The sequence below is a fragment of the Diabrotica undecimpunctata genome, chromosome 7 (genome assembly GCF_040954645.1).
Source record: "Diabrotica undecimpunctata isolate CICGRU chromosome 7, icDiaUnde3, whole genome shotgun sequence".
NCBI lineage: Eukaryota > Metazoa > Arthropoda > Insecta > Coleoptera > Chrysomelidae > Diabrotica > Diabrotica undecimpunctata.
Window position 1 is genome coordinate 141966996 of NC_092809.1, and position 23694 is coordinate 141990689.

The 23694-nt window shown below is 33.8% G+C and overlaps 1 protein-coding gene across 2 annotated transcripts in view; it reads right to left on the bottom strand.

Annotated features, from left to right (window-relative positions):
* Positions 1-2311: 2311 nt before the first annotated feature.
* The window catches only part of LOC140445949 (uncharacterized), a 181860-nt gene continuing 160477 nt past the window's right edge, over positions 2312-23694 (bottom strand). Inside the window, exons 6-8 of one of the 2 annotated variants that reach the window (XM_072538400.1) lie at positions 18635-18788; positions 6039-8413; positions 5819-5980 (exon numbers count right to left, since the gene is read on the bottom strand). In XM_072538400.1, the coding sequence (XP_072394501.1) occupies positions 5960-5980; positions 6039-8413; positions 18635-18788 (2550 nt within the window). In that variant the 3' untranslated portion in view covers positions 5819-5959. Of the gene's footprint in view, positions 8414-18634; positions 18789-23694 lie in introns of both variants that reach the window. The other variant, XM_072538399.1, reaches the window with a different exon arrangement.

The window sequence follows — 23694 nt, forward strand, 5'->3', positions numbered from 1 at the left end:
CACAAGAAAATATTTTTAAAACTTATTCCAATAAATTCTCTTCTTGCTTCAGCTAAATCCTTGTTTCGATTCTTGATAGAAATACATCACGTCTTTATTTTTAACATTGTTTGGCGTGTTGCTCTAAATTTTTTTTCTTTTCATTTTGCATATTGATCTGTTTGTTAGTAATATGCCGTTAGCAGATTGTTTTACGTCAACCGGGGATTCAAAAAATAAGAAACCCTGCCTTAATTTCGATAGCTGCATCTATAAAATAATATAGACAAAGAGACCTAAAAACTAAAATTTGTAAAATTCTCGTCTACAAGATTAGCCTAAAATGATTTAAATTGCCGCTAAACGTACGTTTTACATTACAATTTATGTTTCGGGCGATACAGGTAAGATTGGTAAAATCGTACTCTATTCAAAATAACATGTAACTGAGCTCGATATATTCTATAGTTAAAAACAAAATAAAAAAAAAACAAAAAAGTCGATAAACTTAATTAACGCTTAAAATTATGCAGAGGTGGCACCGCTATATATTTAAAAGGTGAATTCCCACCTATATTCGTTACATTTTATAACAATAACGAGTTCAACGATAAAAAACAATGTTTTAAACAAGTACCTACAATAAAAATCGTGCACCATATACTTGACATAGCTTGTTATTAAGCCAGATCTCGAATTTACAGTTGTTGTAGGAAGTACGGGGGGTTTTCTTGTAAAAAGCAATTGTGAAATCAACTATTTGGTTATATATTAGTTGATAGTAGCATACATCTTAATAACTGAATAAAATACAATAACAAAGGACTTATATTTAAAAATGCGTGCCATTTTTGCCTATAAAATCTTCAGTTAGTTGTTTTTTGGTGATCACAATATTTATAACATGACGTCACCGTTTTATTTGTGAGGTTAGGTCGAAGTTTTGAACTGAAACCAATCGAATATACTATATAATCTGTTTTAAACTTTTTTATGCATTTGTATTTGCAAATAGTATATTTTTGTTCTTTTTAAAAATTTGATCTTTAGATAGTCTGAAATAATGTTTTATCGTTTTTTTGTACATTTTCAACATTTAAAATTATTGTTTGCCTAAAAAACCCGTTCTACTTCATACTAACACCTTTTCGAGTGATCGGCCTATACGAGGTCATGTCAAAAAGTATACATCGTTTCGGTTTTTGACTGCCCCGTCAAAAATATGGCAACGTTCAGTCTCCTTAATGACGTAGGCCTTTTCGATATAAACATTTACCTATATATCTTAACAACAACAACATTTTGAGCACCGTTTCCAATCATTGCTATAACACTTCGTCGCCATCATTATACCGGGTGTCCCGAAAAAGTAAATATCTTTGGCGTAGCTGAATGTTGCTTCAGGTATATTACTTTTTGGCGGGATAATGGTTTAGAGAGGAAAATAAAGCAAATTCGTCCGAGTATGCTAATTGTGACTTAATGGAGACTAAGCTAACGAGTATTAGCTCAATTATATAAAAAATACAAATAAAATATGGTGAATTTTGGCAAGCGAATCTCTCGTTAATTATAAGAAAAGCTAACCTTACAAATCGCTCATTAAAAAGACCCTCACGTCCAAAACAAGCACAAATATTATTACAACTTTTTTTTTTCAATACGCAAAAGATTGGTTTATCATGTAAATTTGCCAAAATACAAAGAATAATAAAGCAACAAATGCTTGCCAGGAGTTTTACATATTCACACATGTTTGCTTTATATTCCTTTTTAAACCGAATCGTATATTCATCGTTCTATATGTCAAGTAATTATACATATCTTGTAACATTTTGCCTAAAAATAATCATTTAAAACAGCAACGGACAAAATTTAAACGTACAGATACTCTTGTCCTTAGCATGGACATATTTGGAAGAATTTAGAATTTCACATTTTGTAGTACCTAATCTCAACATAGTACAGCCCAATATTATTTAAAAAAAATTATAAAATGCGTATACGTGAAAATGCTTAAAAGTAAATCAAAAGTATCTACTATATACAAAAAATATTTTTACTTTTTTACTGGACTGTCTACATATTACGATTTTAGTTATTTCAATAGTTTTAAACATATTTTGTTTTCAGCCTCAGAGAAATCTATAATTTAAGTACAATCAATGTCTTGATTTGGTCGTCGGTTTACTAAGTGTATGCCAAAATGTCAAAAAATTACTTGGCAGAATGAGATTTGACAGATGACGTATGACATGCGATATAAATATTACGAATGAAATATACCAAACGGCGTAATGTTGCCCATGCATGTACATGTTTTTTTTGAAAAAAAAAAAATGTAAAATCGTAGTTTATAATAATAATAAATAACATTATTGATAATAATTGTTTAAGCAGCTGCTAGGTAGATGTCTATACTTGCGCACATGCCATCAAAAATCATTATTTTCTGTCTAACTTAACATTATTTCTAAAATATAAACAAAATTTCCGATCGTACGATATATTTTAGCATACACTTAGTTTTAGTTCAAAAAATTGTATTATTGAACATTTCAGGACTGTCAATCAATTTTTGTAAGTTACAGGTACCTGAGCAGGATTTGTTATAATCATATATACAAATAAATAACACAATGTGTCACATTACTAATCTCTGTGTCTCCCTTACCGAGTTATTTAATCTATTTTCCATTCCAGTGTTTACTATCTTTTTCTTTCCTCCCTTTTCTCTTGTATTCTTATGGTTTTTACCAACGTATATCCCTATTCAATTTATATATTTTTTTGTTTACTTCACTTTTGTCACATCTTATACTTTTTTTTCGATTTATATTTTTTATATCTAATATGTATCTTTCTTTTTATATTTACTGTTTTATTTATATATAGGTACAAGATACATTTCTATATACAGTCTACAATGTACCAACCAATTAATTTTTATGATATCTACTGTTATTTGAGAGAAAATCTCTATGAAAGAATAGTTCCAAAGACTGACATAACCGTCCTATCCAAAACAAAATCGAAATATAGACGTATAAATCCGCTATGGTCGATAATGAAATTTCGGAAGTTTAAGATCTTAAGATAATTATCGAATCTAGAATTTATGTTTTAATGAAATTCAAGTCGGAGGTCGTTTTTTCAATAATCTTTTCGGAGATAAGATAAAATAATTAATGAATAATGTAACCGTCATGTTTGAAGTAGGTATAATTAAAATATATACGTTAAAATTCGCCACAACAATGAAGTGTGTAATATTTAAGATATCAATCTTAAAACAGTTGTTGTCGAATCTAGAATTTACATTTCGATACGAAAAATCTGTCATCATAAATAGAAAAATAGGTACAACGTCTAATATAACCGTTGCGTTTAAAATATAATTGAAATAAACGTAAAAATCCGTCACGATCGACAATAAAGCTTTTGATATTTAAGATCTTAAAACAATTCAAATCAAGAATTTGCGTAAGCAAAGAATTAAGTAAAAGTAATTAGAGTAAGCTCTATGCCAATAACTTATTTGTAGATGAACTCTATGTTGGCTATCGTTTTATCAATGTACATTTCGTCGTACGTCGAACATAAACTCTCAAATTAAAGAGAAAATCTGATATTATATGGAAAATTAGTCCCGAATAATATAAGCACGAATAATAATATAAAATATATTTGATATATAGACGTATAAATCCGTCATAGTCAACAAAGAAATTTTTAGTATTTAAGATATCTATATTGTAGAATTTAGAATTCCTTTCGATGAACTCTGCATCGGTAAGCATTTGATCGATGGAATCTAAGTTGGGCATCTTCGTGTCAGTGAATGATAAACTAGTTTTCGATGAACTTTTCTTCGAAGAAACCATAATTTTAACCTATTATAGTCAGTTTTACATTTAAATTGCATATTAAATAAAAAATATTAACCAAAAACTTTACAAAGTCACAGAAATTAGTAGTGTGGAACAAGCTTAAGTTACTTTGATATTATATCTTTAACAACACCGAACCCTCTCATTTTTGTAGTGCAGTTTACTATTTGTAGTTATTCACAATATACAGTAACAATAAAATATGTATTTGTTAACAAAATTCTTAACTGGTCAGCGTGTATTATAAATATTTTGGTACCTGATAATATTTATTGCAACTAGAATGAACTGGTATATAACCATCTTCAAGATATACGGATATATCTGTAAAAATATAGAATGAAATGGTAATATTCTTAGTCGCAGACTTATTTCTATTGTTGAGTTATCAAAATTCTTTTGAAAATTGTCTAAAAAGGGAACCAATATAAAATTGTCACATAAAAGTTTTAAATCACAATAGAAATTGACTTGCTCTTAGAATATTACTTCAATATTATATATTTAACTCCATGATAGCCGTTGATTTTGTTGTTAGTTCTTTAGAAATAACTATATTTTAAACTTTTAATTAAACATATTTTTCTATTAATAAGATTTTTCGCTAACACTACCCCCTGACAACCAGATACAACTTGAGAGACTATAACAGATTGACAAAGCACAACTTTTTCATAGGTGCCAGAACATACAGGATTGTTTTCCTCAAAATATCAAATAATTTTTATGTAAAGTAAGCGATGGCATGTCTGTACCAGCGATAAAATGTCGTTGAAGAAGCCAACCAGGTCAACTAGTTCGTCCTCCTGGTGCATGACTTGTTGCACATCTCAAATTCACGCAGTCACTCAGTTCCCCCGTTTACTAATTGATGATTAATCTATCACCAGCATTTGGAAATTCACGGATCCAGGTAATGGATTGACAAAATGTTATAAAATAGGCTAAACTATTTTAGAAAGGCCGTACCTATAACTACATCAAAGAAAAGGGGTAGGTTCTTTGACATTTCAGAACTGGTTAGACGTTCCTAGTATAATTTTTCAAATAACTAAAAATTCATAACAATTTCTGCAACAAAATCAACCTACCATAGGTTATAACATCTTTTTCATACATTTCGAAAAGAAATTTTAATGTAGGTGAAAATACTGTACACATATTTTTAAATAAAACTTACTAGAGACAGTACACACAGTTGGAGTGCTAATAATGTAGCAATCGGTATTGCTAGTTAGTTGCTAAACGGGAATATTGGAAGAAATTAATGTACAAATATGTTTGTAATTTTAACTTGTTTCAAATTTGGAAAAAACATTTAAGGTTTTATGTTTTTTAAAGTTTAAGGATGAGAAGTCTATATGGGACAAACAGGAGGATGTTCGAAAAACATAATTTTTGAACTTTTATTTTTTAATCTTAATGTAAAAAATGCAAGAATATATCGCCAAGTTATACGCTATCAGTAATTTTAAATGAAATGCGTAAATAACTGGTGATAACGACAATATATTGTTTTATAAATTAATCTTGTTATTCTCGTTTAGCAATAACTGTTAAAGATCACATTAAATTACAACAGACAGCTCGGTAAGGCAAGTTTCCATGTCTCGGAAATGTCGCTTTCGTTTTTTCCCTGACTTCCTTTTGGAGATTTAAAAAATCTTCGTTTTTTCCATATTTGCTTTCGTAAATTTCCAAGCCTTGTTCTTCGTCCACGTTCTCATTTTTCTCGTTCACTACTTCTTCCGTCTGCGTATCTTCCGGTTTCAAATCTTCCCAGTATTCGAGAAGATCCTCGCTGCTTCCCTCTCTGGATTTGGCATCTTCTGTAGTGAAGAGAGTTACCTCATCTTCTTCGTCATCGGCACTAGCACTTAGTTCATTAGACAGTAAGTTTCCGCACACTTCGGTGTCACTGTTAGTGTCACTATCGCAAAACTCTTTGTATATCGTCATCGGGCTTTTGAAAATTTCGACTTCAGGCGTGGTTTCCCGAGTCCGGCACATCCACTCTTTCACAGCCTCCGTGATGGGGTAGAGACTTTTCGGTTCTTTGGGCGCGTCATCGGGCTTCTCGTGGCGAGGGTCTAGAAAAACGTCTGGCGATTCTGAAGCAGGTAATGGTTCATTAGTTTGTTTACTTTCTAATAATTGTTCGTCACTTACCGGGTCCGCTTTGTACAGAGGAATTTTGGTAAAGTCCGGCGTTTTCAAAAAACCTGTGGCCTCTGTTCTCCCACTTATCGGTATCTTACTGAACACTGACTTGAAGAAACCATCTTCCTCGGCAATATTGAGGGATCTCATTTTACCCTCTAGGTTACTGTACATTCCTTTTTGGATCATCTTATCTAGCTCGACTGAAATCTCGTCATTCGTTTTGTCGGACTCTATCGATAGATTCGCATCTAATAAAATATCGTATGCATCTTCAGTAACACTTAATGTCGTTGTCGAACTGGACAAACTTGAATCAGCAACAGTCTTCGGGGTTTTCTTCTTTTTCTTTTTTATCTTCTTCTCATCCGTATCATCAGAAGGCACGGGTTTCATCACTATAGGTTCAACTGTTTCGATTTTGATTTCTGGAGCCTCTTTAGGTTTATCAACCTTCTTTACAACTTTTTTAATTGGTGTTTTTGGTTCCTCACATTTATCAGACAAATCTATATCTGTAATTATCACTCTTTTGGGTTGAGTTTTTTGTGAGTTCTTCTTAGATTTCTTCTTCAACATTTTAACGTCTTCAGCTACATTATCAATAGTTTCAGTCTCAGGTTTAACCACAGTAGTAATAGGAGTAATATCGTTTTCTATTACTACTTCTGCCGATACTTCTTGAATTTCTTCCGGCAATGTTTCTTCTTTATTGATAATTTCGCTTTCGATATCTGTAACAGATCTAATATCTGGCACTAGACTGTTGTTCTGAATACTGTTTGATTCTGTTTGTGCTATATTGCTAATGATTTCCCCAATTTTCCCTTCGTTTATTTCAACCGTTAGAGTTTCTTCCATTCGAGCTGAAGGGATCTCTTCTATTCGACTTGAAGGGATAACATCAACGAGCAAATTCACGTCGTAGCTCTGAAATTGATCGTCTTTATCCTCTTCTATCGGTGTATTATCTTCAACTACAAAATCGTTGTCTTCTGTTTCAGTTTCAGCGGTTTTGTTCTTCCGTTTTTTTCGACTGGAAACAGAAATCCATTGATCTGGAATTTTTGTCAGGTTTGTTCTAGCCGGTGAAATGAGTGGAGGTTTATTGGGAGATTCAGTTTTCTTAGAATTTTCAATAGTTTTAATTGTCTCAGACACAGGCTTTATGTTTTGTTTCAATTCTCCGTTCATTGGAACCCTTTGGGTATATTTCGGACTTCTAGGAGTTCCGTTTTGATGCCATTTATTGTTATTATTTTGGTAGTTTTTCCAATTTTTCCTGAACCTTTCCGGACTCTCCCTTATAAATTTAAGATCAGGCTTTTCCTCGAGTAGGCTATCGTTTGCGATATGTTTATTTTCGTTAGCTTCGAAACCGTTGTGGATATTTATATCACCGTTTTGCCTTTGAGGCGAACTTCTGGGACTATTATAATAGTTTCTTTTAAAATTAGATCGGTATTTTTGGTTATTTTTAAATATTCTCTTCTTCGTGCTAAGTTCTACATCAGTAACTTTACTTTTATCTTCGTCATTTTCTTCTTGTTCTTTTGCTGCTACTTCCAGTTTCGAGACGATTGTGGCAATATCGATAGTTTTTCCTGGAGTACTTTTCTCTACTACTTTTTCGATTTTTACAGGAATATCGGCTTTGGCAGTATTGGTATCGATAACACAGGCTTTTTGGTCGTTTGCTGTAACCTCTTTAGCTTCTTTGTTTTTTTCGGTAGTCTCTTCATTTCTTGGTGGCGTAGGAACAAAATTAATAAAGTTTGGAAACATCTTTGGATCTGGAGGTAAGAAGTTAATGGGTATGCCTCCTGGAGGTATAAATGCTGGGTTGATTTGTCCGTTGAATGGCACCACCGGTATAGGCATAAAGTTTGGAGGTACTTTGATGAATTGTACTGGACTTAGAGGTATTTCTGGCGTTCTGAAGGCTCTTGGTACAAATTCTTCGGCGTCCGGTTTCAAATCGTATTTTGTAGATTTTAGGTTCTCTGTACAAGTTTTAACTTCTTCAGGAGACCCGTTTACAATAATTACAGGTTCTGCATTATCGGTTTTTTCGCTTTCTGTAGGTTTTTCCTCCGTATGGCCATTCATTTTGGGTGTTTCCTCCGTTGGACATTTTATGGAATTGGGTTTCGGTTCTGGGTTTGCGTTTGATGCTTCTACAGATGTATTTGTCGGTTTTTCTGTAGGTTCTACAGGTTTTATCGTAGGGTTTTCTACAGGTTTGGGTTGTGTAGGTTCCGGATCTTCATCTTCGCTACATTCAGTGCTGTCCTGGTTATTTGTTTGAGATTTCGAGGTCTTTCGACGCCTGCGTTTCTTAATTTTTCGAGTTTGATCTGTTGGATATTCGCGTACTTCAATTTCTGAAATAAAAAAATAAATGAGTCAGTAAAACAGTAAATCATAAATAAATATAATATATGTTAGAATATTATAACAATAAAATATATTTTTTAGAAGCATTAATTTGTCCATACCAGAATGTATCTTTGCAGATAATATAAATTTATGGAATAAGGAATTGTGGAGTCAGGGTTATACAATTGAATAAAAATAAGGGGCGTAGGAAATTTCGACACTAAGCAGGTAGCGACTAAAATTTAATGGCAATTTTCGACACCAGCCCCAATTCCCGTTTTTATCTTACAGGTATATTCGACACCAAATAAATATAGCTGCGACATAAATAAAATACCATAATTAATTAATTTATTTATTTTAGTAAAAGTAATGTGCATTTTATTTCTTTATAACTGTAATAATATCTAAATATAATACAACTAGTACCTAATTTTTGTACATTTTACCGTTAATATACTTGTATACAATGATTTATTTGCTATTATAGGAATGATAAGATACAGCTTTTATAAAATCTAACCTACGTATTTGTTGGGATCGTAGTTTATCCATCATTTTCTCCAAAAATGCCAATTTAGCCTTAACAGTAGTATCTTTGATTTTTGCTGGTATATGTAAACTATTTATTTTGACATAAGTGTCTACTTGAAATTCTTTTAACTTTTCAATAAAAATAAAAATAGAAGGATGTGTTGAATAAAAAGAAGAATTAAATCTCGAATGAAAGGATTCACAGGCATTTGTGGTCCTCGCAATAGACGGATTCTGATTAGACCATTATGTGTGGTGGAAATAGAGCGCTATCGAAAATGTAATTTTCCAGTAAATAATCTGCATATATATCAAGTGTATAAATATTTGTAAATTTTTGTATGTCATTGACAATTTGTCCTTTAACAAACAGTATGCTAAAGGAACATAATGTCCATTTTCCAAGCCATGTATAGTAAATAATTGTAGAAAATATTTGGTACTGTATGAAAATGTACCATCCATATACAAAGTTTTTAATTTACACAACAAACGAATATTTGTCTCGCATGAAAAAACAATTACATTTAATTCAGGATGATTTAAAAACAAAAAACTTTCATTGCGACAGGTTTTAGGAGAATAATTACTAACCGCGTTATGGACTTCTGATATGCTTCTTGGTAACGGACCTGGTAACAGTTTACGACGACAGTTGTAAATGTTCTTTCTTATGCTAGCTATGTCAGGAACTGTTAGCAAATTGGCATCACGCTTAGCAACAGCAGTTCTTGTAATTTTGGCAGGCTTTTCCGATATGTCCTCTTGGGCTTTTCTTTTACATGCATTGGTTACCATCTTTACTTCAAGCTTTTTTGGATCGGCTTCATGATTATGTACCAAATCACTTCTTGTGATGGTGAGGTCCTCACAGCCTATTGTAAACACTTTTGCGGAACACTTAGTGTTTCTTTGGATGCAGCGCCAAAATATCTCGCCGCTTTTTAACACTTTTTGTTTCGAGAACGAATGATGCTCCACCACTAATAAATCTCGACCACGGGAACTTTTTATCAAACTCATTTTTTAAATATCCGTATACGTGCACAAGTCAACGTCAAACAAGAAATAAATTACAACTGAAATAATTTAGTCACAAGTACATAAGTGCCACGCCCCCCGCCGGCCGTGACAATAAATATTGGGAAAACCCGCTTGTCCTGCTTGGGTGCAAATGTCCATCGCCGCTAATTACCTACCTACCTGCGGTGTCGAAATTTCCTATAATAAAATTTGACCCTTCGATTACCCCAGGTACAAAGACAATTTGGTGTCGAAAGTTCGCCCGCCGAAAATAAGACTATGCTCAATTTGAAAATTATCGATATCACTGTTTTTACGGTATAGCTAATAATCTCGAAGGTAATGTGACAAAGAATACCGTACATAACGTACCTACACAATTGTTGAATTGCTTCAAACTAATAGCGAGAAAAGCAATATTAACCTTCACCGGAAGGACATTTTGTAAGGAAAGTTTGTTAAAATAAACAGGTTAGAAATGCTTTTCAGGCGTTCACTGAAGGTTTTATTTCGCTAGCACGCTATACAATAGTAATCTAAGCTATAACACAAACATTTAAAGCTAAATATCTTAGTAACTGATTTTGGTATACGAAGTAGTTTATAAAACTTAAAGAACAATTAAAGTTCTTTCTAATAACGTCCTAATACATAATGATGATCCTTTTAGAAAAGTTAAGAAATTTTTAAGTCGGCGTTTTGAATCACCTTGTATATTAAATATTATTCTATTCACAAATTGTTAAAAATTCATTAAAAAAGACAATATTAAAAAAATTTGTAGAACAAAATTAGATTTTTACCAACCTAGGGAATGGCAGGTTTTAGGAAAAACTTTGGCACTAACGACCACCTGTGCTGCATAAAAGAGAATATAGAAAACTTCATCGAATACAACCGACCCTTCTGTTTCTGGTCCTGGCTTTCGTAGACTTTCGCCAAGTATTTATTACGATAGAAATTAACAGAGTAATAAGAGTTTTGGAGGAAAGTCGCATAGATTATCGGTACTTCAAACTGATTGCGAATATATACGATAATGTAACCATGACCGTAAAACTATAAAAATATACAAACTGTATAAAAATCAAAAGAGGAATCAGACAAGACGACATGTTAGCTCCCAAACTTTTTAAAGCAATTCTGGAACATGCTTTCAAAAAATTGGAGTGGGACGTCAAAAGAATTAATGTCGAAAGCGAAATGCTCTCCCACCTACGATTTGCAGACGACACAGATAACTATGCTTACTGAGTTAGCCGCCTGTAAGAAAGTTGGTTTAAATATCAATTTTAGAAAGACACATTACATGTGTTTGGTATGATTAGTTAATAAATATAATTACTAAGCTCATGAAATCCAAATTGCCAGTGACAACTAAACTGCTGAAATGCAAAGAAGAATTACTTAAGCATGGGCTGCATATAAAGTCCTATCAGACATCTTCAAGAGCAACATGCCAAATTATTTGAAAAAGAAACGCGGGGAATTGGCTACAGGAAGCTCACCCACAGTTCCTGGGGAGTTGTCTGTCTCCCATCGGATGCGTCCCCAGGTGGTGGATAAGGGAACGCCCTAACCGGTCATAGGTCCGGTGGGTAGTTGGGAAATAAAAATACCAACCGCGAACCAAAATAGACCAAGGTAGGGCAACCCTAACAGAAGAGTGCCTGGTCCCCCAGGTTATAGGTTGGGCTACAGGCTGGCAACCTCTTCCTGTAAAAAAACGATATGTTACGGAACCTCAGGAAATATAAGCTGGACGGAACTCACGACGACGACTCTTCAAACGAAAAATGGAACTGAGATTAGGAACATGGAATACCCTAACCCTGTACCGAACTGGAGCACTCATATCTTTACTAGACATAGTGAACACATACAAAGTAGATGGTGGACGGGAACTGGCACTCTTGACAAGAAGACTCATTCCATATATTATAGCTGCAATGAAAGCCAACACATAGATGGGGTGGGATTTATTGTAAACCGTAAAACAAAAGGCCTAATTATTGACTTTAAAGTCTACAGTCAAAGAATGTGCTATTTGCACTTGTAGAGCAAGCCTACAGGAGATGTTCCAGAAATGACATTAAGATTGTATTAGGTGACATGAATGCAAGAATAGGACGAGGACAAGTTTTCACGTCCACGATAGGAAAGCATAGGCTATACAACATCAGTAGCGATAATGGATTCTTCTTCTTCTTCTTCTTCCTTTGTCCTATCCGTTTCGGACGTTGGCTATTAACAAGGCTATTTTAACTTTGTTTACGGCACCTCTGAACAGTTCGGTCGATGTTAGTCCGAACCATTGTCGCAGGTTATGCATCCATGAGTGTCGTCTTCTTCCCGGCCCTCTCCTACTGTCGATTCTTCCTTGGACTATTAGATTAGATAATGGATTACGACTGATAAACTTAGCAGCAGCACTCAATATGATAGTCGTTGGCACCTACTTTGAACACATGAACATACATAAGATAACCTGGACCTCTCCTGATGCAAGAACAACGAGTCAGATTGATCACATCTTAATAGATTCAACGCATGGGATAGACGTAATAAACTGCAGAAGTTATAGAGACGCAAACATAGACTCAGATTATTGCCTAGTGATCTCAACATTGAGGGCTAGAATTTCAAACACCAGTAAAGAAAATAAAATGGATACAAAAAATGGAATGTGCAAAAGCTGAGAGATGCGACAATTGCAGAACGGTACTCGGAAAACATCACCAACAAGCTAAGGAATCAAAATGTAAATGAAGAAGACCAGACAGGTATAGACTCCTAATGGATCAGAATAAAGGAAGATATTGAAATAGGAGCGAAAGATGAAATAAGAACAGAAATTTGTGCCCGTAAAAATCATTGGTTTGACGATGAATGCAAGAATGCAACAAAAGAAAAAAATTAAGCCTACAGAAAGATGCTTATACGACAAACTAGAATAACTGTAGAGTAGAGAAGAAAAGAGGATACACAAAAAAAAACCAAACCACCTAAATACGGAACTTAAATATATAGAAAACCTTAATCGAAGAGAAAGAATTGAGTAGATGGGTGGAATACTTTAACCAGGCACTTAATATGGAGGAAGAAGAAGAAAACCTGGAAGACGAAAGATAAGAGGTAAGGGGAGCAGACGAGAGGGAAGAGGAACCAACGATTCTTGAAGTTAAAGATGCAGTTAAAAAACTAGCCAGAAATAAATCACCCGGAATAGATAATATCCCAGCTGAACTATATAAAGAAGGTGACCATCATACCATTATGGCATTACAGCAGCTTATGAAAGAAATGTGGACACAGAAATCCCTCCCCAATGATTGGAATATTGGAATACTTTGCACCATACACAAAAAAGGGGATATATTTGATTGCTTTAACCACAGAGGAATTATGCTTCTAAGTGCAGCGTATAAAATATTTTCCACAGTACTATGTCACCGTATGGCACCATATGCAGAACGGATAGTAGGAAAATACCAGGCTAGTTTCAGAGGTGGTAAATCTATAATTCATCAGATTGCAACCTTGAAAAAAATTTTGGAAAAAACACTGGAATATAGCATTGATACTCATCACATATTTATAGACTACAAAGCAGCCTACGACTCTGTGAATAAAAGAGAAATGTTCAAAGCAATGAAAGAGCTAGGAATACCAAATCAGCTGGTTAATTAAACAAAACTAACTCTTGAATGTAGAGTACGAATTCAGGGGGAACTTTCTGAACCTTTTAAAACAAATAATGGGCTGCGCCAGGGAAACACTCTGTCCTGTATACTGTTCAATTTGGAGAAATTTTGAGAGAACGGAAAACGCTGTACGACAGGTGTATGTAGCATTAAAAGAATCAGCTACAAAAATGGGTCTAATAATAAACACCAACAAAACGAAGTATATGAAAAAAAAGCACGCAACCACAAATCCTACTACCACTTGTTATATAAAACGACGCCATCGAAGCAGCGAATGAATTTGTATACCTGGGAGCGCTTCTTAACACTGAAAATAATACCACCGCAGAGATAAACCGCAGAATTTGCACGGCCAACAGATGCTATTTTGAGCTCAATCTCCTCCTTAAATCCACAATTATATCGAGAAATACACAAATAACACTCTACAAAACAATAATAGGCCCAGTACTAACATATGGTTCAGATACATGTAAAATATGTTAGGATGTTTCGAAAGAATAGTACTAAGGCGAATCTATGGAGCAGTGAATGACAATGAATTGTGGAGAAGACGATACAACTTCAAACTTTATAAAATATACCATGCTATCGTAAAACATATTAAGATATGACGTCTGAGGTGGATAGGACATGTAATACGGATGGAACCAAACGACCCAGCTAGAAAAACGCTCCTTAATGGATCGATTGGTCAGAGAAGAAGAGGAAGACCCAGAACAAGGTTCCTTGATAACATCGATGAAGACATGAGAAATATGGGAATACGTGCTTGGTGGAGAAAGGCGATGGATAAGGACGACTGGAGAGAAATTCTTGAGGACCAACGCCAGGGTTGTAACGCCAGAATGATGATAATGATGAAGCTCACCGACAGAACACCGAAGACCGACAGAACTCGAAGAAATTAGGGGAGGCCTATCTTCAAATTTGAACGCAAAAGGCTGGAGATGATGATGATGATATTTGAATAAACAGAAAAGATATGTAAACTGTATTTAATAAAGAAAATAAGTCGTTATACTCTAAAGGTAATAAAAACATTTGATAGTTTTGCCAGCCAATAACATCTCAAAACAAAGTTTGAAATAAACAATTAGTATACGGAAAGTTTTTTTTACATCAAAGGAAAAAACAAATTTATTTTAAGCCATTCCGCACTGACTGCCTCGACTTTTTCCGTTACGCTTACCTATTGGATTTCGTTCTAACTAAAACAGAATCAACTCCATTTGCTTTGGGCTAAATATAAACAGCCATCTAGAAGGTTGGATAGTAGATAGGGCAAATTCTCTTTGCGTTGTCAAACTTTTGTTCGGCGAGTCTAGAGGAAAGAGGTTTGTGACATGTCGTTCATATATAAACGACTTGACGACGTGCCAAAAATGTGTTCCGCGCCTATGAATATGTGTTGTTAAATACACCTGACTAATAAGGCAATAAAACATGAGTTATTACCATATTAACTTACGATATACACATAGGTACAAATTGTTTATTTCTGTGTAAACTATAATCGTTTACAATGAGAAATGTTTAAAGTTTTATTGTGCATTTATTTATGAATGTCTACTAAACTTTATTTGGTATTGAGAGCACGTGAGCAATCACTGTCAAGTGGCCATTACATATGCATACCTATGTATAGGGGTACAGTTTATTATATTAATCTTTTACGAATAATACGCGCTTCTTCTTTCTTATTTACGTATAATACTTGCGCTAACATCATGATAAAAAGCTGCTGGAGTGCTTCCCGTTCGGTAGCTTTATGAAACAATGTCTCGATTGTTTGACCTGCCTAATGCCTAATGTGGCGCAGCCAGGACAGTTGTTTACGTTCGACCCAGCATTTTCCTTTTATTTCGCCGTGAATGAGTAATGGCAGTGAGCGATATTTAGGCTCCTAATTTTAGGCCACTTATTTTAATTGTGTTAATTAGTTCTCATTGTTTATATATGATTTGTATTAAATTAACTATTTTCATCACTTTGTACAAATAATATTTTGCGTGCCAGCTCTATTCTAGTCACAATTTGTAATTTAGTCAAAAAGAATATGAAGATCTTCCAAAGTATTTACCATTATGCATTATGACTATGGAATAAATAATACATTTTAGGGCCGATTGTTCGAACGCTAATCAAAACTTAATTGTAATCAAATATTTAATTAAAATCAAATACAAAATCCACAAGGAAACAAAGTTCCTGTATTTGGCTGTATACCATATATTAAAAAATTTATTTATGTCTAATTTACAGTTAACTTTAACATCTTAACTGTAAATTAGACATAATGTAAATCAAATCTTATTTAATAATTTTTAAAGGGTTTTTACCCACATATTTAGTGGCTACATCCATGTATTAACTAGACACTGATGATGGAATATTTATTCCGAAAACGTTTTGTCAATGCAACATAGCCCAACTGGGCTTTTTATATACCTTTTTATAAAGGATTTTATTCAAAATTTTTTAAAATCAAATACGTCACATTTTGAGGTTATGTTGACTAATTTATTTTATTCAATTTTATTATTTTGCGTTTTAATTTAAAATAAACCATAATTAAACTCTTTCTAATGCCAATTTCATGTTTTTATTTACAAATCAACAACAATAATAAGCAATTTTTAATAACTTTGACAGCTGCTGTGACGTATTTGATTGTAATTAAATATTTGATTACAATCAAGTTTTGATTAGCGTTCGAACAATCGGCCCTTTAATCATTTTAATATAAAAGTGTTGACATAAGATATTTTTTTATAAAAAATGGTTAGAATTTATTGTCTCGTCAAGAGTTTTTGTAGTAGAGTATTGTTCTTGTGTATGGTCTCTATATTATAATATTTAAATATCAAAAATCGAGACAGTTCGACACAAGTTCTTGAAATGTATAGCATATAAACAAGGTATACCTTTTGAATTAAATTAAGTAAATTATGATCAAATTGAAACCCAACTTTGACGATTTAAAAAGACAAAATAAAAACTGGATGAGAGTGGTGCAAGATAGACGGGGTTGGAAACACGAGGAAGAGGCCTATGTTCAGCAGTGGACTTTTGAGGCTGGATGATGAATGAGCGACGATTTAAAGATGCTTAAGCAGGTTGGTTTGCATGCACCTCTTTGTAGAACACGAATAAACCAAACTTTTTATGTTTCTCTTCACAAAACCAACTATATATATACAATAATTTTTTATCTCGAGCACTAAGATGGACACCCAGATCATTTACCCAGATCTAGATTTTTTTGCATCGAAGACCGAATTCATTTCTAGTCTCAGGCATTTATTTGAGTGGCTGTGGAATAGATATTCATCATTTTGATATTTAAAACTAAATTATGTGATTAAGTTTGTGATGTTTATATTTTATTTTGTTTTGTTGTGTTTTAATTAGCACACATATACATTAAAAATTTCTTTTAAATAAGTATATTGGAATATAACTATTGCAAACATTGTTAATCTTATTGTGCAGCAGCCCAATGAAAATAAATAAATAAATAAATAAATTGGAAGTCGATGCAATTAGCATTGAACAAGCAATGGAAATAAAGTAGCTAGGGATTACACTATCCAGCTATTGAGACTTTAAAAAAGAAGTAAGAGATCAAGTACAAAGAGATGAGATCAAAAATCTATAAGGCCAGTACAAGACCAATAATGATGTACGTATCAGACATCAGACCCAACACAACCAAAACATAGAGAGTGCTGGACAGCAGAAACGAGAATACTCAGAAGAATTACAGGAAACACACTAAGAGACCGAATAAGGAGTGACGAGATTTGAACAAAAAATAATGTACAGGATATAAACAAGTGGACACTAAATAAAAAAAAATGAAACAATCACACGAGTAGAAGTTAAAATAGCAAGGCATAAATCACTAACAAACAAAATTGCTTGTATAAAAAAAGAAGAAGAAATATTTTTTATATAGTATATAAGTACTATGCCATTTTCGTATTGTTCCAATTAAAAAAATCTGTGAGCTTGGGATGTACAAGAAAATAGAATAAATTTTTTAGTCAAATAAATACATAAATAACTAAATCAATTTAAAGATTCTATTAGAAAGTCACAGAAAGCTTGTCGCATCAACCTTCGGAATGAGCCTGAATGTGAAGCTGGAATCTCAACCGGTGTCTGAACTGGACCTGAAGCAATTAAGAAACACCCGTCCAGCCTAACGATCACGTTAACAAGGGACAGAGCAGTAACGACACTTTTCCCACTGCCATGCACATCGCTGTAGCCTTGGAAATCGAACATACTCTTATGCCAGGCCTGAAGATGTTACACGACGGTCTGGATAAAAAAGCAAAAGAATTAAGAAGCAGTATGGATCTCGTTGATAATATCAAGTTTGTTATCTGGAGGGTATGGCTGAAGTACTACCACGAGGTGATCAGCAAAGGCTTGTGGCTATTGGCTGAGTGTACATTATCTAATTGAATAGGATGGTTGAGCAGTTGATGTCCACTTAACTTCCATGTTGTCTTTTAAAGTAAGCATTCTGTGATTTCTGTTGATAATAATTGTTTTGATACTAATGAATACTATTTTTATGAGTATTTAACAGAGTTCTTAACCGTGCTGTAGCTTGGTTTAATCTGGGGTTCAGTTTTATTTTTCTGTTGTTTATTTACTATTGGTTTTGTTGGTATTGACTGCCAGGCCGTTTGTATATATGTCAAGAATAATAAACTTACACTTTCCTTATATTAAGTTGACTACATTATTGATTTTTTTAAATAATCTCTTGAAGATATGGTTATAGATTTTTATTCCTCACTCAATACCAAGTAGAATATAGACAAACATTTTAATAAATGTATTTATTTAATGTTATAAACTTTGTGTTTGTTTTGTAGTGTTTTTTTCCTCTTTTGTGATTGCAGCATAGTTTTAAGAGATGTAATTAATCACTTATTATCTTACCTTGAGGTGGACATATTCCATTAACATAATAACCAGGATAGACCATGTTGTATACGTTGTGATTTCCGCTGTAATCGGACACATTGTTCGACGCTTCACCACCACTTAAATCTTGACTGGTAGCCTCTTCATTGTTCGGACTCGTTGATTCCGTCTGGAAGTAATAAGCACGTGTCATAATTTACTTTACACAACCACTTTAGAATTATTAGAATTTAAAATCAAGGAAAGTACAAAAAAAATCTAAAATTAAACTTTTTGGAAGGAAGTGCAATAAAAAATAACAATTTATATTTTATATTCACTGAATTATTTTATATTCACGAAAGTAATTTATCGTGTTTTGAAAAGTTAAAAAAAATTATGTAGTTGATCCACTGCGGCACGCTGTAAAACTCTCATAAATTTTAATATAAAAAACGAAAAACTTTGTCCTAATTTACATGAGAAATGTTAGAGAAAAACACCTCACAGATGATTTTTATCGTATTAGTTTGTATATATACGGTTAGCGAGTAATATGTTGTTCAGTTTTTGACAAAGACAAGCAATATTTGTTAATTAATCTTATTCTTCTTCCGTGCAGTGTTTAGACATTTGTTGCCTGTTCCAAGTGGAGGGCGTAAAACGGGAATATATCGACCAAAAGCTGAACAACTCATATAAAAAACTAAACAAGTTGGAATGCCCTAAAAGCAAATACGGAGAAACTGGAAAGATGGGAAAGGAAAATGCTCAGAGCTATATATGGGGACAAAAACACGTTGGAAGGTTGGGTGTGACGTACAAACAGGGAGCTAGAGGAACGGTCTAACGAACCAAGCATCAGCCGCTTCGTAAATGCACAGAGAGTAAATTGGATGGCGCACGTGATGAGAATGGAAAGGAAAAGGATGCCAAAGATGAACCTAAAACGTCGCCCAATCACGAAAAGAAGGAAAGGACGACCCAGACAAAGATGGTTTTATAGCGTACAGGAATTTCCCAGAAAAGAGGGAATTGATGGTTGAGAAAAAAGAGCAATAAACAGGGATGAATGGAGGAGAATAGTAAGTCAATTTAGTAGGCAAGGAGCATGATTGGACAAGAAACCACTTGATACAAGTTTTGTAATATATGTAATGTATATAAGTATTATATAAATTGTATTTTAGCTCTAGGTCTTCATGGCCTGTTTAGCTTTGTAAATAAATATATGACTGAATAATGCTTACAAAAAAATATGCATCCCCAAAGAGGATGACAGTTGTGACTGTGGCGAAATACAAAACAATGAAGGGCAATGAAAAAGCCATTTAAAATGCAGAGTATTGCAAATGGAAATTTGGCATTTGTTTGATTACGATCATGATCGTTAGTTGTCGATTTAGACAAATTGCAAAATAAACGAATTGAATACAAAAACCCTTTCACGTCTTCTAAACTTAACATTTTTTAGACTATTTTTAGATCTTTTTACAAAACTCGAGTAATTAAAAATAGTCGATATACCTGGCCTAGACGGGTCTATTTTCGTGTTTGTAGTTTCTCAAAGAGACGGAATAAATGAGGTTTGGGTTCTAGACACCAGAAAATGTGCTTCGTTCGACGTCGTTTCAGAAAATAAATAAATCACGGGCATTTAAGCGACACTAGAGTGAAGATTGACAAAATTAAATTTGAAATAACAAAGTTGTAAGTAGTCGATTATTTTGGAACAGAGAGGAATGCACGGGTATTACGTTTTGGTTATGCCAAGTGGGTGTTGTGGATATATCATAATGATGAATTGTTGGAAAAGTATGTGTCTATATTATCGGAAAGTCTTTCAAAGTATTTGTTGAATTGCCAATTTAAACAAATGTAATGGAGGGATGGGATGTATAGGGATGTCAGGAGAAGAAACCTTGAATATAAATAAAGTAATAATAATAGAGTTTTCATAACAAACAATTTAAAAATAAGAAATACTTTCTGAGATCAAAATTTGGAGGATAAGAAGCGTTAAAGGTACGAGGCGTGTTTTTTTTAAGTAAGTACCGTTTTGGAATTAAAAAAAGACGTGCAAAGATATGGCAATAATTTTATTTTTACATGAAAGCCTGTACCTTAATCTACTTTTCTACATAATTTCCGTGAATATTGAGGCACTTGTCGTAACGTGGCACCAGATTTTGAATACCCTCCTGATAAAATTCTGCCGCCTGACTTGTTAACCACTGCATCATAATTGTTTTGACTTCGTTATCGTCTTGAAGACGCTGACCGCCCAGGTGTTTCTTCAAGTGCTGGAACAAATGGTAGTCGCTGGGCGCCAGATCAGGGCTGTATGGAGGATGATCTAGAGTTTCCCATTTAAATGATTTGATGAGATCTTTGGTCTGATTAGCCACATGTGGACGGGCATTGTCATGCAGCAAAACGATACCCTTACTCAACTTGCCCAGTCTTTTGTTCTGGATTGCACGACGCAGATTTTTCAATGTCTCACAATAAGACACTGCATTGATTGTCTTATTACGAGGCAGAAACTCTACTAGCAATACTCCTTTTCTGTCCCAAAAAACTGTGCACATGATTTTCCGGGCAGAAATTGTTTGCTTAAACTTCACTCTTTTGGGTGATGATGAATGTCGCCATTCCATGGATTGTTGTTTCGATTCTGGTGTGACGTAGACCACCCACGTTTTGTTACCAGTAACAATTTGGTCTAAAAAATCTTCACCTTCACTGTGGTACCGCTCAAGGAAAGTCAATGCACTACCTAAACGTTGGGTTTTGTGCAAATCCGTCAACATGTTTGGAACCCAACGTGAACACAATTTCCGGTAATTCAAGTTCTCGGTAACAATGCGATACGAAACATTATGAGAATACTGAGGAAAGCAGTCGGACAATGATGAAATTGTAAAGCGTCTGTTTTCTCTCACCTTTTCGTCCACTTTCTGCACCAAATTTTCATTATCGACCGAAGGACGCCCACTCCGTTCTTCATCATGCACATTTGTGAGGCCATCTTTAAATGCTCTCACCCATTTCCTTACCATTTCATCACTCATAATGTTTTGTCCGTAAACTTCAACGATCTCACGATGAATATCGATTGGTTTTACGCCTTTAGCACTAAGAAATCGTATAACAGCCCGTACTTCACAATCAGCGTGACTCACGATTGTTGGAGGCATCTTAAACACTGGAGTAAACAAGTATACAATAAAGAATCAGACTGTAATGGCGTCAGTGCGTAGACAAGAGATCTAGGTAACCAGCGCTCATGCGCGGAACGCCGACCGTAGCGCTGCGGCGGCGGAATCGCAAAACGGTACTTACTTAAAAACATGCCTCGTATTATAGATTTCATAGTACTTATACACAAAAGATACAAATCGAAGAACTAATAAAATTAAAGTTGTTACTGTTACACATGATGTGCTAGTAACAGCGAAACTAATCATAACTGAAAATCATGAACAAAGTAAGCACTATACCAGGATAAGAATGAGAAAATTAAAACAATTAGGAATTATTAAAAATATCAAATAGAAACTAATGATGAATTTAAAATATCATGAGGAACAAAATAAAGTAGAAACTTAGAAAACAGAAGAATGTAGAAGAATTCTAACAGGAAAAGCAATGAAGATATGTGTAGTGTAGTAATAAATATAAATCAACGAAATAAAAAGATACAAGATGGTGGAATAAGGATGTTCCAAATACAAGTTAAAACAAAGGAAACTGCATGGAAAACATGTGGAAATAAAACATGAACAAAACAAGATAGTATATCTAGTAAAAAGGTATAAACGAATAATAAAAAGAGCAAACAAGAATGCTGGAAAAAAATTTGAAAAAGGACGTAATCCAGATTATTGCAATAAATAATAGAATATTCAGATAAAATATAACAGAAAATATCTTCTTCTTCTTCTTCTTTTTATGTCGTCATGACTCTGTCTGTTTTTCAATGTGCCTCGAGTAAGTTGTCGTTCCATCGTTTTCGTGGCTGATCGTCTTCCTATTGGGGAACCGTCTCTTGCTATCTTTACTGTCCTACTGTTCTATTTCTTACCCAGTTCTTGATGTTCTCCACCTTGCATCTACGTCGTATATCTGTACTTCTAGCTCTGTCCCATAGTGTCTTACCATCAATTTTTTTTAAGTATTTTCATCTCTGCTGTTTCTAACATCCTTTTTGTCCTCTCTGTGTCAGGTCGTGTTTCTGCCTTGTATTTCATTATTGGTCTGATGACTGTTTTGTAAATTCTGCCTTTCATTTCTTTCCCGATATTTTATTTCTCCATATTGTTTCATTCAGGCAGCCTGCGGCCCTGTTTGCTCTATTCACTTGATCTTCCACTTCAGTTTCGAGCTTTCCGTAGCTAGATAATGTGATGTCTAGATATTTAAACTCCATCACTTGCTCTATTATCTGACCTTCCAGCTCCAATTTACATCTAAGTAAATTTGCTGTTGTAACCGTGCATTTTGTTTTTTTTTGGGAAAATTAGCATTTAAATTTTGAATTGAATTTTTGCCATTTGGTATCCTTTTTTAGTTCTTACTTTTTTATTATTTCATCCATAATTAGGTTGAACAATAGAGGACTCAGGAAATCTCCCTGTCTTATTTCATTTCCAGCTTCAATCGGGTAGGTTAGTTCTTCTTCTACTTTTACTTTTATTGTCCTGTTTTAGTAGATATTTTCGATCGTTTTGATTCCTAGAGGTATCTCTCTTGCGTACAATAAGTGGATAACGTCCTTTCAAACGCCTACTTAAGGTCCACAAAACATAGACGAAATATAACAGACGAAATAGTAACAATATGGCAAAAACATAATAAAAATAAAATAAACTGAATAATGAATCCCAAAACGAGAGAGAAGAGGCAGAGTCTCATCATCAAACGAAGATAATGAAGCTTTAATGAATATTAAAATTAAAAAGCAGGTGGTGTAATGTAATGAAAGTGATTATTTTAATACACGTAAAGTATTTTGAAACCTTTTCCAAATCACATTTTAGGTGAAAAAAAAAATGATTTTTTATTGAAAGTATCGGTTTAATTTTACGAGATCA